Source organism: Nestor notabilis, unplaced genomic scaffold (assembly GCF_000696875.1).
Source record: "Nestor notabilis isolate BGI_N333 unplaced genomic scaffold, ASM69687v1 scaffold6868, whole genome shotgun sequence".
NCBI classification, from domain to species: domain Eukaryota; kingdom Metazoa; phylum Chordata; class Aves; order Psittaciformes; family Psittacidae; genus Nestor; species Nestor notabilis.
This window is the reverse complement of record NW_009940495.1, coordinates 1-18,368: the sequence shown is the minus strand read 5'-3', so window position 1 is coordinate 18,368 and position 18,368 is coordinate 1. Positions and strand designations below refer to the sequence as shown.

General features: G+C 37.8%; 1 protein-coding gene across 1 annotated transcript in view; it reads right to left on the bottom strand.

Moving 5' to 3' along the window:
• Nucleotides 1-17,774, bottom strand: part of TERT (telomerase reverse transcriptase) — a 26,531-nt gene extending 8,757 nt beyond the window's left edge. Inside the window, 10 exon segments of the mRNA XM_010020376.1 lie at nucleotides 229-300; nucleotides 1,992-2,105; nucleotides 4,413-4,498; nucleotides 6,608-6,703; nucleotides 7,078-7,239; nucleotides 8,492-8,674; nucleotides 10,099-10,282; nucleotides 12,991-13,186; nucleotides 15,828-16,019; nucleotides 16,022-17,774. Coding sequence (XP_010018678.1) covers nucleotides 229-300; nucleotides 1,992-2,105; nucleotides 4,413-4,498; nucleotides 6,608-6,703; nucleotides 7,078-7,239; nucleotides 8,492-8,674; nucleotides 10,099-10,282; nucleotides 12,991-13,186; nucleotides 15,828-16,019; nucleotides 16,022-17,774 — 3,038 coding nt within the window.
• Between the last annotated feature and the right edge of the window lie 594 nt (nucleotides 17,775-18,368).

The following is an 18,368-nucleotide window of genomic DNA, read 5'->3' as shown; positions in this document are numbered from 1 at the left end:
AGGAATCCCCCACCATCTGAGCTGCAACAGATTTAGTTGACCAATAAGAAAGTAGCTATTAGAATTTTTCCCAAGCACTGACTACCAGCAAGGACTCCAAAACTGTCCCTGATTATTAAGCCATAAATCAAACCTACCTACATGTGCAAGCATATATAAAGATGAAAAAGAATTAACTAAATGGTGTTAATACTTATTACTTTGAAGAATATGTCTTTAATAGCATACCTTAGAAAAGCTCTTGCCTTTGTCAAATGTGGTGTAACCAGCAAAAAGTCATCAATGAGACGTATTAAGACTCTGCAATCAATAAGAAATTGATGTTAGGGTTTTTTTTAATATGCAATTCTTTCACATTTTTGTCATACTCCTCAGAACAACAACATGCCCATTTCAATTCACAAGAAGGTAGAGGCTAATACGGTCTCCAAATCAGTACTGTTTCTTTCCTAGAAACAAATAAATAAGAAAGGAAAGTGGTTGGCTACGTGAAACATGACAGGAATTTACAGCACACAAACTACTCCACAGTAGTTTCTTAGATGCAGGGTTTTACACTTCTACAAGGGAGAATTTGAAGTATCTTAATCAACAAGACAAAGAAAGGAGGTATAATACCAGGTAGACAAAAGCAGATATTTTTGATGTGCTCTAAACCTCTGTATCTTCATTTACCATGTAATAACCTTTTTGTGAAGCTGTAACTCGAATGTAAAACAGACCACCATTGATTGAACACTGTAAAGGCTGGAGTTTTCTTTTTCAGCAGAATTCAGATTTCTGATAAATCCTGCCTAATATATCAGAGAAAGGAAGCTCTGGAGATGACTTTGTCCAGTCTCCTCTTCAAAGCAGGAGTATTGCCATCACAATAATCAGATCACTGCACCTTTGCATAGCCAAGTCAATAACCAGGTTATTTTTTTAATTAAAGGCCAAATGAAACAATCAAAAATCACTCAGTAACATTCCAAAATCTGTTGTATATAAAAGCAGCTGCTACATTAAAGAGTGAATTCCTCTGAATCAGTTTCATAATTTCATTATATATAAACAACATCCTTTGAAAGCAGAAGACAGCTGTTTAGAGTCATATCATCACAGCATTTTAAAGCCTATGAGAAGAACTCTACTACTTGTTTAGGGAAATGTTTTAGATTTTGAGTGATTTCCACTACCCAGTGAGCCTCCCAAGAAGAGACACCAGACAGATGCACTTATCTGGAGTAGTCTACATACCTCTTAGTTTCTTTTTTTTCTTAGGACAGAATTCATAGCAATGGAAAACAGACAAGCTTCAGGGTTCAAATCATGCCTAAAGACTCTACTCTGGGATTCAGCTGGGGATCAGTACAAATGGAGGTAAAAGGGACCCCAAAGGTTTACAGCTAGTAGAGGCTAGCTTTCTGTGAAGCCCTGAAGAAGCAAGCATAAGCAGGGCACAAAGTCTTAGAAGATGTACAAAGAGTCACATAGGGTTTCAAACAGGAACCAACATGCCTTGCAAAAAGCCTGCAATACAGCTGTGACCTTGGTAATATGCTAAGATTTACAGACAGTGGATTGGAAAGCCCTTAGGCAGAAAGAAGCCTGGAGTATCAGAAAGCCTGCAGTGAACATCCCATCCTGTTTAAGGAAAAGACCATAGGTGTTGTGGGAATGAGTGTGGAAGAACCATAAACTTCTTACAAGAAGAGCTTGTCAAACTCTACAGCATCCCTAAATACTGTGCTCTTTCTAAGAACAAGTCTCTTATCCACAGATCTATTAAGGCTTCTTTTCAGCACTTTTCTTCCCAGTCTCATGACAAACAAGGAAACTCCCCCACAGAACCACCACAGAAGCTGCGGAGATGATTGTGTGCACCACACTCTGAACAGAGTTAGAAATCCCTGAAGTTCAAAATTAAACTTCAGAGAAAACGTCTAACATGTATCATATATTATGCATTACTATAACAGATCACCTAGTAAAGAACAAAGCATTCCTACCCATCCTGCTGTATTCCACTGAGCAATTTGTTTTCCATGTCTCCATAGCATAAGCTGCAAAGTAAGGTTGACAAAATGGAGCCCTGTGGAATTCCACAACACTGTAAGTAGTACCTAGTTACAGAAGAAAGATAAAATCAAACCACACAAGATTGCAATAAACAATTCCATTAAACATTCACTTATTTTTTCAAGTAAAATGTATGTTTCAATAAGACACACACTACATACTTGCTAGTTAGCCTTAAATTTGCTTGTTCCTTCCGTTAAGAACCTACGTATGGCTCCAGAAGTTTTAAGTTAAACAGTGAAAAAACCCACCCCTTTCTTATTAACAAACTCCAGTAAACAACTGTTATTAAATGAAATTTTATAAATGATCTCAAACACACTGCCTCCTTTCTCCTTCAGTTGCATAGCCACACTTCATTTAAACTTTGTAATTCTTTATGTTGCATCTTACACAGCTTCAAAGCAAATGTTCTTGTACAAGAAAAAAAGTGCACTGGAGAAATATTTCAAACTGTATTTATTTTTAATTATTATTGAGGTATTTGTTCTTTGTATATGTTTGCACAGCGTGACCTGACCAGGGGAAATATTTTCTTGGTTTTTTGGGTTTGTATTTGTTTGTTTGGTTTGCTTTTGGTTGGTTGGGGTTTTTTTCCCCCAAATAAGTATCACTTTAATGTTAGGAAAATTTCTGATGGCTTAGCCCAATAGAGCACATGATCTGGTTTTATGCATCCTAACTACACTTTAGATCACATTTATTTCCTCATTTAACTGCTCAGGCATTTAGTTAGGAAAAAACACTTTTAATTAGGAAATTACTAGGGAAAAATTTAATTTTTAATTAAATTTTAATTAGGAAAAAACCCCTACATCCTGTGAAATGCCAACTCTTATTATTTGTAATTATACGCAGCCTCCCCCCACCCCGCTTGAAAAATTCACTGAACTTGTTTTGCAAAAGAGTAAGCCTTGATTTGTTTCTCCTGGCTTCAAAGAATTCACATAGACATAGCAAGGGGGAGGCTTCATTACTTCCCCTGTCTTGTTACCTGTATAAAGCCTGTAAGACCACACAGAGTAATAATGTGATGCATGACATCTAACTAAGCTACTGAAGACAGAGTTCCCCATTAACTTGTGTATTTTTCTATGCTGGCAGCAGCAGAATGAACATGCCTCACAAAACCTAAGGGAATTATTTTCACAACACTCCTTTGAAGCATTGAGATGTTGTATTATAATGTAATGACTTTTGATAAATGCAAAGGGTATTAGAAGATTCCTCCTAGCATTTTCTTCAAAACACCAAGTAAACATTAACTGTCATGGCTTTTGAAGAACCATCAGTTAAAGAGTGTATTCATTTACTAAACTTACTGCAGTTTGGGTGTTTTTTTCTGGTTTGGTTTTTTTTTTGAACAAATGAGAATGAGCTATTTACGAAGGACAAATTCATCCCAGGACACCAGGACAAACAGTAATTTTTCAGCCAAGCTGTGACTGAATTTAAATACGTGTGGAGTTGGCTTTGTCAGGGTGCGCTTCCTTTAAAACTATTAAACTTTTATTAAATGTACTGATGTCGGTTAGTCCTTATTAATGGCCATGTCAGCAGTCTCACAATTCTGCCAAAAGGACTGTAAACATTAATGTTAGAAAAACCTACAAAGTCTCTTCTATTTGCCTCTTTGAAAGCTTTTCTCCCACTCCCCAAATCCTGTGAGATTAAATATTCTAAAATAAAGGCATTTTTTCAAGAGCAAGAAGCTATTCAAATATACTTGCTTTCTAAACATGATACACATTTGCCACCTAGAGGCAAAATCAGATGAGATACCAGGCACGTATCTCTAGCAACATAAGGAGAAATCTGCATTACTACCCTCTATAATATCAGATTCCTAATTTTAGTTGCCAATAATTTTAATTAATATTCTTATTGCCTTATATTTTTATTCCAAACTGCCAAATAGCAAGTCCATGAAGAGAAGGTTTAATTTTGCACTACAGTGAAATGACTAACAAGGCTTTTGCATGATTGCTTGGATGTTACCTTCCTTTTGTTCATCACTATGGATCCCAACAAAAGTATTTTCTTTTGAACTATGTCTGCAGTTTTAAATCAAGAAGGTTACATATCTAGAGCATAATGCATTCTCTGTATAGTTAATATCGTCAAAGGGGAAAGAACTTTTATCCAATATAAATTTTATTCCAAACTCTTCATGCTTTTACGGAGTTTTAACTGATAAAACAGATTTCAAATACATGTGAAATAAAAATCTTTAAATGACAACTATCAAAAATCCCCCAAACCAATTAAAAGTATCCTGTTTAACAGGAAGAAAAACAATGAATGAAAAAACCCAAACACACTAAAGTAAGAAAAACTATTTTCTTTTTTACCTGTTCCCAATCTCCAGGATGTTGTTATGTATCATTTGAAGAAAAAAAGTAAACAGGCTGGAACTTGTCTCATTTAAAGTTAAGCTCTAGAAATGCAACAAAACAAAACAAGATTTGTACTTTAGAAAGGTATTGAAAACACAGTATACACTTAGAAACCTTTATGGTTTCTAAGGTAAGAAAAAAAGCCACCCAAAACCAAGGTCTGAAATAAACACTAAAAAGCTGCTCTCATCCGACAAGTGAATGGTCCAGTTCTTTTTCTGTTTTGCTTTAGGAGAAAAGCAGTTTTGGTGTTACACAGGAAAACAGTTAAGTCTAATGTCTAAACAACTTCAAGTGTTGGCATATGATACTGGATTATTACAATGTATGAGACCTCACTCTTTTGGCCACTTTCTATCCTGGAGGACAATGCCTATAATTGTTATGTTCTTTAGGATTCCCCAAGTACAGACACACTCACTTGCCAGTTCTGTTGCAAAACACATTCTCTGCCATGTAGTACCAATGATTCCATGCATTACTGTCCACTCAATATTTATGAAGCTTTTGTATTAAAAATTGTGTAATAAAAAATTCATTTAGAGCAGTTTAAATCCCTTTAACAATGAGAACTAAAGTAAAATTACTTCTTATTTGCATAGATTAGACATCAGACAAATGCATCCAGCTTTTGATAGACTCACATGAAATCATGGTTATTTGCATTGGAAAGCTAATGTGATACACCTGTGGTACAGGCACCCAGGCTGACATGACACTGTCCTCAGAACGCTTCTAAGTAATGACATACACACACCCAACTTGTTTTCATATGTAAAATATTTTGAAATAGAATGCTGCTGCTCATGTAATATCTAGCATAGTTACCTAAATCAGATGTCCAGTGGAAAAAAAGAACAAAACAAAACCTACACACACATCATGAGAGATCCTGTTAGTTTTCATTTTCGTTCATGCACTCATTAGGCTCTCTGCACTTCGCAGGATCATAGAATCATGCACCACCCACAATGTGTATTCTATTCCTACATCCATAGATAAAAAAATAAACCCAATCATTCTACTTGTATGTTACAAGCATAAATTACCCCAAATCAAAATTTTCCATTGGCAAGTTTTGGGAAAGAAAATAAAAAGGAAATAGGCTGTCAGAAGATACCTGCCTGGTCTTCTGATGATCAGGAATATTGTAGCTTGTTATCATGGAACACCATGATATCAAGCAATAAAATATTTTAGGAAACTGGCTGAACTTATTGCCTACTTCTATGCCTTCCTCTGTCATGCTCCTTGCACAGAAGAAAGTCTTGAGAACAACCATTTGGAATTAGGACAGTTCTCTGCAACACAAGAATCGAAACAGCAGAAGGATGCTTGCTTCTTGTAACAAAGTGTCAGTTGTAGTAAATTTAAAATACATACAATTTTTAGCCATCCTTTAATTCACTGGAAGTGACAAATCTCTTCAAACAAAACCATGAGTTGATCTTGTTTTGTGTTGCATTTTAATTCCTCTGAAGAAGAGTTCATTCTTACCAACAACCTTGGAAGGTAATCATTAAAGTTGTTTTTTGTTTGTTTTTTTTTTTCTATTTTGTTTGGGTTTTTTTGGGTTTGGGTTTTGTTTTGGGTTTTGTGTTGTTGTTTTTTGTTTTGTTTTGTTTTTTTTTGGGGGGGGGGGCTTTTTTGTTTGCTTGGTTGGTTTTTAAGCCATTTTTCTATTCTGTGCAGTTTGCTGTTCAAGATACCACAACTATTTTCTTAGCTACTTAGCTGAGAATGCATTTTGCGCATTCTTACTTCTGCATATTTTAGAGATGGCAAGTGTTGAAGCCCTTCTTTATTAGACAGTTAATTTTTCACTTGAGAACTGTTGAAACAATGGAATTAAGAAAGGAAAAAGAAAACGCTGGTTAAAATGAAAGTTTGAGACAACAATGAAAAAATCTGGGAAAAGTCTACAAGGACATTTTGCCAGATTTCTTGCCTGGTGCTCTCTTTCCACTGAACACTGAGAGCCTGTTATGAACAAAGAAGAGATTACAAAAATCTTTTTATGGAAGGTGCTGGGTGACTAGAAAAGAGGTGGTGTCACCACTAATATATACATTCAATTGAAATTCCCAATCTTCCTCCAATTCTTCTGTAGCTTTCTTTTTTCAGTTGAAAATAAGCCTCCCAATATTTACCTGTTCAACTATTATTGCATTTTGCAATGAGGTAGTCTTCTGAAGGTAGGACACAAAATGCTCCAAGTCTGACATAAAATCCTTCAAAGTAGAAACCTGTATATTGAGTGTAAAGAAAGAAACGACAAAAGCAATAGAAAATTCAATACCAGATTCTTTTATTCAGTGAAGGTCAAAGGGCTGGCTTTACTACATTATTTTAATCCAGCAGTTCTGCTATTGTTAAAATATCTCCCTCACACATCTCTTTCTACAATACATTTAAGTTTATACTAACACCGAGTAAAAAGTGTAAGAAGTACAGAGTAAAAAGAAGCTTTGCTACCTCTGGGAAATATCCAACATTATTAAAAAATGGCTTAGTAATTGCCTAATGCATATTGTGACCAAAAAAAAAGGTGTAAACAAAAATATTACTTGGATCAAAACCTATCTACAGCAGCAAGGAGAAGAAAATCAGCGTATCATACGTTTCTCCTATAGGACCTCCTGGCTTTTCCACTTGGAGTAATCATAACCACGGCATAGCGCCGTATGCAGTAAGCAGTTTTTTTCTGAGGGTTTAAGATCCGTGAAACCACTTCCACAAGTTTATTGTGAGGAATGGTATCATATGCCCTGGACACATCAGCCTGAAATAGAAGAAATATCTTCCGTTAGGCATTCATCAGTTATCACTGTAAACACTATGTTAGTAAGAGTATTGTAGTACGTAAAAAAGGCTGAAGGATAAATCATATAGGAGTGAAAATATTGCATCATTCAGTCCAAATATGTGACAAAGCAGAAACTCATTGGTTAGCTGCAAAACCTTTCCTCACTCATCAACACGTATAGCCTTACAAGAGATACTCAAACCATCAGTTTTAGCACAATTCTTAAATCTAACACTGAACCTTCAATCATTTAACTGAAGTTTACTGCTGCTGTTTTCATATGTTTAAATATTTTAAGAAATTTTCCTCTCCATATGATCATGAAGGTGACATCTTAGGCTTTTGGAAAGCTGCAAGCCCAGATGTTTTACCTTTCCTAAAACTCATAGTGCATTCTTACCTCTGCTTTCACTAGTCATCGTCGAAATTGAAAACCTTCTGAAGCAGCAACAATTTTAGCAGAACTAGGTCAATGGTGTGATTTTTTTGGCTTGAAGGGTAATGAGACAATCACTGAGAGTAATGTCATGATAGGATGACAACTGACATATGAAAGCACAGGGGAGAAGCTCCACTATAGTGTACATAAATCTCTGTAATTTATATATATCTGTATAACCTGCCCCAATTCAAAGCTATGAATTGAGCTCAAACACCAAAGGTTGCCTGCTAGACATAACTTAAAAACTAAAATGTAAAGAAGAAACTCCTTCATATAGTGGGATAAGACAAGTACTCATTTTTTTCAAGAGAAGAAACCTGGAGAGACACGCAAGTTGAAGTGTTCATTCTTAACAGAAACTAATGAGAGTGAGATAGAAGAGACCTATTTTTAAAAAGATGATTAATTTATCCAGATGTGCATAGTAAGTTTTTCCTGGTTTTCCTTTGGGAAAATGGCCCTAAAAGCATAACTGAGTTTATATCTTTGTCCTGTTTTTACACCAAAGTAAAGGTAACTGCAAAAATCCAGTGCATGTGCTACACAACAGAAACATGGATATAAAAATACCAAGCAAAGGAATGCTACAACAGGGACACCCCTGTCAAAAAAAACAACCAAACCCCACCTTAAAAAAACCAAACCAGAGTCTGTGTTGGGTATGCACAACAGTTTATTTTGAAAAAGAAATAACTATGCAGTCAGATCACAGCTATTACAGCTATAGAAGTACCTGCGCACGTTGTCTTTGAAAGTTAGTCTGAACATGTAATTAAAAAGGCATACCTTTACATAGTAGAAATGAGGAATTTCCCCATATGATCCAAGAACCTTTGTAACGAAATTCTTCCATGTCCTGTAGATATCATCTTTCCCAAACACCGAAGAGCCAATATATCTGGTATTTATAGTCCGTTCATAATTCAACACACTAAATAAATTTTTCAGTTCAGTGTTGTAGTGCTGCACCTAAAGAGAACAAAGAGAATCACCTTAAAGTATGTTGAAACATACTGAATTCTGTGCAATACACAGATTTCACATTTAGATGAAAAATGAGATTAAATTTATATATTTACTATATTACTTTGTTCAACTGCAGTTTTCAGAAAGCCTAAATTTAGCTGCAGCAAATACCTGCAAATGACAAAACAGCCTCTGTACCTGACTCTCGGAAATCAAGGTGTAATAGGTAAGGAGAGAAACAGATGGACTTGTGATCAGTTTTGACAGATGAGATCTGTCTAAAAGCTGGAGACCTCAGTGTCCCCAGCGATTTGTCAGCACTCTCCAACAGGAGTCTATTGCTCCCACTTTTCAGTAGATACAGATACTCCCTCTCAGCTCCAGAGCAGCCAGGTTAACACAAATCACTTGACCAGCTACCATGGTTGACTTTGAACCTACATCTTCTTCAGTATATGGATATCATCCTTTATGCCAGATCTGTTACAGGAACAACAGCACCTTTAAAGCACTGCAGCTATTTCCAGATTAACTTTGTGCATACTTTCAAATCTGACAGTCTGACTGTCACAAAAAGACTATGAAAAAATAACACTTCACATCTGGTCGGGCAACCACATACTGAGCAGTAAGCACTAAGAAGCCACTGATCTATCATCCATTTGGGGAACATCAATCTTGTGCACTAGATGGGACTCAGCCTTAAGGAAAAACAATGAATTCAGTCATGCAACATAGTGAAATCAGGTTACCACTATGTCTTGTGGTTAACTCGCCTATTAAACAGATTAGTCTGTACACTGCATAGTCTGTCTCTGTTCTCACACTGCAATAATTCCCAGCTTCCTTCGTATCTCCCTACTGTGCTTCACCCAGCTTCCTTGCCATTCCTGGACTTTCTGCAACACACCCAATTCACCACTGTTTGGCCGCCTGAGTTGACTTGGCACCAAAGCCAACTAGCAACATACACCATCAGTATTCAGGCAAATCCCAACAGGACAGACTTACCCATTCCTCACCTTCTGGTGTGCCAAACAAATATGACATGTTAGTTTTGAATACTGAGATTTATGTCCTTCTACTCTCATAGGTGACCAATGCCTACCACAACCAGACAGCAAGCCTGAGGGAAAGGGATGGAAAGCGAAGAGAAAGAAAACCTGATAGGCCATGCCATTCCACTAGACTCACTTCCTTAAGACAGGCTTGCAAACAGAAGTACATGATTCTGGAACTGGAGGCAATGGTAACTAAGCACTGGGAAGGGAGATGTTAAGTTGCAACAAGTAAACCCATTCAGTCAGTCCAATTTGAATGTTCCAGTTCACCATGTTAAAACTAGTTTTATACAACATAAAAACCCTCATTCGCTTTATTAGCCGCCTGCATCAAATGCATATAAAACTATAAAAGAAAATAAAAACCTTCTTGTCTCTGCTTTCCTTGCTGAATGCTCGTGCTCCAACAACACTGCTCACTTTTACTATGGGTCTTAACCCATTTGCTTTGGGAATGAACCGGAGCTTTGAAGCCACATATTTTTTTTGACGGAGAGCTTCAATATCCTTTGAAGATAAAGCACGTAGACGTACTTTGGCAAAATGGTTTCTAAAATACAAATACACGTTTAGTATAAGCAACAGGAAAGGCAATAAGTTAAAACATTTAATGTCTTTATAATAACTGAAGCCAAATATTTTTCTAAGAAGATAATTTCAAATACTAACCTCTGCAGAAAGCAATATGGAAATCTGAATTTCAGAACAATTTCATGGTACCTTAATGACAATGTAATACAATAAGAAAAGAGTACTCATTTCTACTTGATGCAAATCAAGATAATTAAAAACAAATCTTGATTAATACAAATGAAAATTTAAGGACAAATTAGCTGAATACATCTGAACACTATGACATATTTTACACAAACAGGAAGATGAGTATTTCTCATGTTTTCAGAAACTTGAAAGACATTAACAAAGTTGAGCAGAACCTTCTGAAAACTATGTTAAGAAAGATCCAGGAAAGGAATTACACACTATAATGGGCTATTCCACTCCCAGCATTTAGGGGACCTACTACTTATTAAAAGTTATAATGAACTGAGATACCAGGATACATATACAACATAGGGGTATTTAAGTATCCAGTAACACGATAGAAAAGAATTGATCTGATGAGCAGGTGTCAGCTAATGGTGAAGAACAGAAGGCTCCCAGGTCACAATTCAGAGGTCTATAAGTTCATCTTACTAGGAAATGTGCTTCCACTTCAGACATCCCCTCAGGATTTACAGTTTAGTGAAGCTTAGTCCAAATCAATAGTTCTCCATGCAATGAAGTAGGAAAAGCCCTTGCTTTTAAGTTAACATGTATTGTTAAAATGCCCTAGCTGCAATGTTAAAGACCTGGATCAATCTCCTGCTACTTGGATTGCTCAGAAAGACAAAATATGCCATTCTGAAAAGCCCTACACCCTAGTGGTTATGATACTCCCCCGGGAAGTGAAGCAAGACAATTCAAAACTCCACAAAAGGGGGACAAACGCCTGAAAACACTGGCTGGGTAAAAAAGGATGGTGCCTGGAAAGCCTCAAAATGGCCAAGGCAGCCCTGAACAGCTGTATATCTAAAATCCAATTTCTCTCCCATGTGAAGTAGGCAGCTTGCCACCTGTACGGATGCAGTAAGATGGATTAACTAGCAGGAGACCTCACGTTATACTGTACTCTCAAAAAAGCAGTGCTGAAAGCCCTAGCCTTGTGAGTAAAGCATAAGTGCAACTGCTGGGATTAGACTAGAAGTCCATACAGTTATGTATCCTGTAGCCAACAGCAAATACCCTGTCCTCACAGAATACCCTTGGCAGGCATGCAGCGCAGCACAGCACAGTACTTCCTTGGGATGCTTCCCCACCTTCCAGTAATCCGCAGCTCATAGACTTCCCCAACCAAAGGTGAGGTGGGGCTTCCTACACAGTGGAGAAGTATGTGGGGAAGAAATCAACAGAAACAGGATCAGCCCAGATTAGGGTTTTCTGGGTTAAGAGCACCTTGTCCTTACACTTTGGGTTTTTCTGGGAAACTGGGAATAGGGACAAAAGGGGCTAAACCCAAAAATATTTGTTTTCTTTTAATCACATACTCCACTACAAACCAGCATATCTAATAGGTAAAAGTTAGTACTTGATGATACTTCATGCCAAAAGCAGCCTTCCAAGTACATTAAAATAACATAAGACACTAATTACAACACTGAGGCTGTTAGTTTGAAGACAAGACAAACAGAGTATGTGGAACTGAAAATTATATTCTACTACTACTATTTAAATTGCATACTCTGTGCTACAACTGCAAATGTGATCAAGGCCCCATTCAGTGCAAACACATATGCAGAAGAGCTGCACTGGAGATATCAATGTTGAAATCAGGGAGCGGTGGGGCAGGAGGGAGAAAAAAAAAAAATATCACACACATAACATTGTAGACCAAAAGACCACTGTGAAAGCAGAAGGTTCTCCACATAAAAGAGCCATTAAAACACAAGACATGAGGTATGGTCATTTTGCGCAGTTCCAAAGCACTCTCAGACACCAACAGTTTCTAATGAAAACCCAGAAGATGTGAATTATGGAGATGTGTGCACAACCCTGCTCATTAAAATTGCCTTCAGATCTTTTCTGTTTTCTGACTTAATTGCTTTGAATTTGATCTTAAATAATGACTTAACTTAAACACCTGCATGCATTTTTAAGACCAAAAAAGCAGCATGGAATTCCACAGCTGCACTCAAAAGAAGCTGCAGCTTTTAAATCCTTCAGCCTTCAAAAAAATCCCCTCAAAACACAAGACTACTGCCTGTATTTATGATCAGAGTATGACAGCATTTCAGCAGAGGTTTGCTTTTGTTTGTTTGTTTTAATGAAAACAATTGAAGCAAGTTCAGTATTTTTAAAATTAACTTTCCCAAGGTTACTTTGGGATTCTGTTGCTGTGCTTTATTCACTGTTAAAAGGTGTAAAAAAAAAAAAAAATCAACTTATCAAAACAAAATCCTCATCATAATGGATTTTACTATTGCAAAGGTTTCTCTTCTCCTACCAAAGAATTCTAAATTTGAATCAGTTTTCTCACACAAAGTATTTCTGAACTTATAAGCTGTGCACATTATGATCACAGATTGAATTTTCTTTTAGGAAATTAAGCAAACAAAAGAAGGACAAATGGGCAATAAATGAAAGCAGAATTTTAAGTTTACACTAAAACCCATGAGATTTCCACACACTCCATTAATGCTTGATTAGTTTTCTAAATATTACCTAATTCCAATGTTCTGTAATTTGCCCCAGACAAACTTTCGGTAGTAGAAAAGCAAGTTCTTCTGGAACGTGGTCTCGGTGACATAGAAAAATGATCTGAGCAACTCAATAACATAGGTATCCATCAGCCAATATAAGAATTTAGCCAAAAGCTCTTCACGGAAACAATGTTCATAGGCAGGAACAAAGTGATCACCTTCAATAAACAATTCAAGGGTAGTTACGGTAAATATCAGCTGTTTGTATTAGTAAAGAAACAGAACATACAAACAAAAAACCCACAGGTAACACTCTTTTCTTAGCTTGACATTACTGGAAAGGAAAAAAGCAAATACAAACAATCACACAAACACCACTCCAAATTTGCACTGGCATTAAATAATACGACCGACCCAAGCTTAAAGTACAAACATCAAAATGAATTTGCAGTGACAAACTGACATATGGGATACGAATACACGCCACGAGTAGCACAAAGACTTACTTTCTTCCCCCATCATTGACTGTGCAAGATTTTCAATGCACTATGGCAAGATTATTGTGAAGGGAAAAGTAAAATGGAAGCCAGCCTACTACAACATAAAATGTTTTTCAGAAATGGCAAAAGAATGAGAACACTTAGGTATAAATATAAAAATAACAGAATTAAACTGGGCTCACTTGGGGATGAGAATGATATTCATATTTCCCAATTACACTAAAATTCATTTTAGGGTTAAGCTTTATTTCAGACATCCTATACAAAGCTTACTGCTGCAGTCAAAAAACAAAAAGAAAAAAGTCACCCTGAGTCCATCAGCACTTATAATATTTCGATGGCACAAGAATTACAAACCCAGAACATTCCTATCTGCTGTCAGATTTAAGGCCATAGATTTGTGGTGAATAGGGAATGAAACTCTGTGCTACAACACTGAATTTCTGCCAATTTCCAACAGTACTTTTCCTAATTAAATTTAAGAGTAGCATTTAGTAAAATGCAACATTGTATTTTAAAGAAATTATACAGTTAGCTTAGTTTAGCTGCATAGCACAAATCATGATTATGGCAAGAATGTGTTAAAACCAGCTTAATTTTCACACAACACAGCTGAGGCTTAAAACTCAAACTTGTAAAATGGAAGTAAGTTTCCAGTTCTGTTTGGGTTTATTGCACTTCAGGACAGAGGCATTCTCACGTATTTAAAGCACCCAAGACTACGATAAAGAGATAAATCAGTGTTCACTTCAACAGAAGCCAGGTAACGTCAATCAAAAAATCCAATGATTGTTAGAAAATTCTCCAATTTAAGAGCTGCAATATGCAGTTGTGATACACAAATTAAAACGGGACATTGTTAAGTAGCTGTCCTGGAACTAGATACTTTGTTTTCTAAGTTATTAACAACAGATGTAAATGATTACAATTCAGAGAAATTATAAGTAACCACTAATATTACTTTTGGACGAAAAAAAAACCCAAACGCCCACAGTGCAGCAAAGGAATTAAATGCGTGTTTAAACTTCAAACACAAGGGAGTAGTTTCACAAAAATTAAAATCAAACCTATGTGCTGCTTTTCCTGGAATAAGGTCAGAGGGCAAGAGACATTTTTTTAAGATAAGATGTTCCAAATGGCTATGAACCAAACGTGTATCTTACAATAAAAACATTTAAAAATATTTAATTCCTCAGCTTTTTGAAAAAGCACATTTTTGAGTTTCTGAATAAAGAATTAACAATTTCTTATGAAGTGTAACCTCTTCTCTTTTTGACAGCAGTTCTCAAACATCAGACTTTTTATTGTCCTCCTACATTACAAAGAACCTGTAGTAATTTCAGAATCCTACTGCACCTTTTAAAAAGGAATAGCCTTTTCAGCACACATTACTGTAGGATCTAAGTACATTACCAGGTAAGAATAAATACTGCAAGCACATCAGTCATGGAAGTGCAATCTACGTTCTATACAGATGGAGAATGGAAGCACAGAAAAATTACAATATGCATTAGATCCTTCAGCAGACAACCACAGAACCACAGCTTCAGCCCGGATTTAAGTCTTAGAACAGTGTCTGAAGAAAGACTTTTCAGAGAAGCAAGATTTACCTGTCATCTGAAAGGAGGACTAAACTGAAGGGATTCACACAGAATTTGGAGCAATCAGCTAATGCCAGTGACCTCTGCATCACCAATTACCCAGCCCGAAGAAATGCTCAGTAAGGGTCTCTTGTTCTTAGAAAAGGGCTCTAGAAAGGTGACAGATGGTGGGCGACCCCCCTACTGCATGAGTCCCATATTCACATCTTTCTCACAGGGTTGACGTAAGTGGCAAAAAAACCAAACTGTGGGATGAAGGTTCACTCCCATTGCAGAGGGACACATGCTGCTACAAGTGTCTTTATCTGCCTTTAGTTCTTTCTGAAGGCTTAGGGTAACCAATAGGCAGACTGCATTTGTTCTTAAACGCTTAGGTGATACTTCTATGAACTTCGAGTTACTGCAATTTGGAGGATAGGGGTGCAAGGGAAATAGCTTTTTCCAAAAGGCTCAGGTTCTGAATTCATGTTTATGAAAATGTCATCCTATTAAACGCAAAAAAGCATGAATGAAAACAACGAAAACTTCAGGTTTTGGAAAGAAGACAGACTTAAGTGTTCTTCCATTTTTAATTACAAACACTAATAGGTTTGCTCTCTTAGCTATGGTTATTACCAATGAACTCAACAATTCTGAACCCATATTCAATACCACCCCCTTCCCACCATAAACATGAACATCAGACGTCTGACACCCCCCCCCCCCCCCTAGGCCTTTACTGTAACCCCCCCCACTTAGTTCTTTAATGTAAGAAGTACCTTTACCTAGACGAAGCCACGTGCAGTCATTCACTCGCATCTTCCACATCAACACCTTCAGTGAAAGCTTAGCAAACTTCCCCATGGAAATGAACACCTTCACGTTTTTTAAGAACCGGCACTTGTTATGGTTTGAACCCCAAAGCTCAGCGGGGATAACCCGCTCCAGGCACTCCCTCACAATTTGTCCCCCTGCCAGTGGCTGCTGTGCTGCCTGAGGAGCTTCCTGAGGGCGGAATCACACGCCTCTCCTGGGTTCTGCTCCTCACTCCGTGACTTCCCACACACAGATTTTGCAAGAGGAGCGCATAAATTGTCTGGCACATCAATGTGACCAGATTTACATCTGCTGCTTGTCGCACGCTTAGCAAGCTCTTTCCCAAACTGTTCTGCTTGTTCGGGAACCGCTGCTTCCCCAGGCAAGGCTACCCCACAAGGCAGCTCAGTTTTTCTCACACTGGCTTCAGATATCTGAGCAGGGCAATTTTTTTTCAAGATAGCTAAGTAAGGGCACTTCCCGTGGTTTTTTAGCAGCTTCTGAAACATATGTCTCATCTGCCAATAGCGCTTGGGCAACCTCTTCTTTCTCCAGTTGCGACGCAGCAGGCTTCGGTTGCGTTTTTGCTGCAACAGATTTTGGCTTAAGAATATAGTTTCTATAAGCTGTCTTCCACCTGCCTGACAGCCCTGCAAGCGATTCAGTAAAAACGATTTAGGAAAACATTCTTGGGAACTCCTGCGAGAATAGAGAAGCAGCTTCTTGTCAATGTACACTGCAGAACGCAAGAGCGTATTTGGTAACTTCTTTGCCAAATGACCTATGGGACTTTCCTGCCTTCTGCATTTTGAAGAAATACCCTCCACAGGTTTAATTTGTACAGAATCCAACTGAGATTCATGCATATGCACCTCTACTCCTTTCCTACAGGATTCTGCTTGCACTTCAGTGCTGGACTTCAAAGGTTTGTTACTCTGAACTCCTCGTGAAAGAGCGCTTTCATGTACCACAAACGTCTTCGCATCACGAGATGTGTGAACTAAAGAAGGACCAGACATATCACTATTACTTCTTTGAGAAATGTGCCTTTTTTTAATGAGACTTACAGACTGTGATGCCACACACCCAATTCCACATCTCTCGGAACTACTTTGGTTAACATCAAGAGTGAGATTACAAACCTTTTCCTCTCCTACTTTCTCCTCTACTTTTGTTCTCTTAGCTGGAATTTCAAGTTGTTCCCTATTAAGCTTCCTTTTTAAAGATGGTGACATAGCTGACAAATACAAACTGGAGCTACTCTGTGTTTCCAGGTGCTCAGTAACCATTTCAATCTGCTTACTTGCTTTAGAAACAGCTTTTGCAGAATGCTGCTGACTGGACACTAAGCTTCGTATCTTGCTATTTTCTTTACTTCCCATGCTGGAGACATTAGCGTCAAGTCTTTGTCTGCTTTTCCACCAATGTGACTTTGAAAGATACTGTCTATGAAACATGAGCCTTCTTTGCATATAGTCAAGCAAGCTACTACGCTTACGCTTTGAAAACCTTTGTTTAACAAACACAGACGGCGAGTCTACATTACGTGAAATAAGTTCATAAATTGGTTGCCCACAGACTTGGTAACAATTACTAGGAGGAACCTGCATAAAGATTGCGCAATGTTCCAATAAATACATCATCACATCGTCCCCTATTCTGCTCAGCAGTGTTTCCCAGAGGCCATTAGTACAAGTCGTTTCTGTTCCAGTATTGGATAGGTAGCTGTATATACGTGAAGACGGCATGACTTGGAAATGAGAACTGTTTTCATCCAGTAAGGAGTATCCATACGCGAGGACATTCTTCTTTCTTTTTTCACACAGTCTCTGAACAACTCTTGCGGTAACTTCTTTCTGACTAGATAACTTAAGAAAAAGAAAATTAGCTTTTATCACTGACGTGTCCATAAACCACAATATACAATTTAAATAAACAGACATGCAAGATACAAAGTCCTAGACATCAAGTTTCGAAGCAACAGTAATGGTTCACAAGGGCCATACCCAAAAAGAAGGGTTTTCAAGTGTACCACAAGACGTTTACGTGCAGCAACGTGGGCCTACGACTTTAAGGAAGTCTTTGTAACGTCTGCCTCTTTGATCGTGGATTGCATGCCCAGGAATGCATGCACACTACTCCCCTCGCCTCCGCCAGCAAATCGGCACCCAAGACCTCCAGGTCACTCTGCCCCATAGACGCTCACACAGGCTCTAACCTCCAGAGAACTGATTTTCTCGAGGCCTCCATTTCCTTTTACGTAAAGAAAAGCTCAATTAAACGACTCCGTTTACAATTCTAAATCAAGCTTATTTCCTACCATAGCACACTTTTGCTCATGCATGCAGCAGCTCTGAGAAACGCGGCCTTTCCTCTACGGCAAGTTTCTCCTGCTTAATGACCGGTCTGCAAGCAAGTTCCCCCCACCGCATCTCCCCTCTCGAGAGTGGGAAAGTGGCACTTCATTCCTAGTTGCTCCCCGGCCGCACTCGGTCGGTTCACCC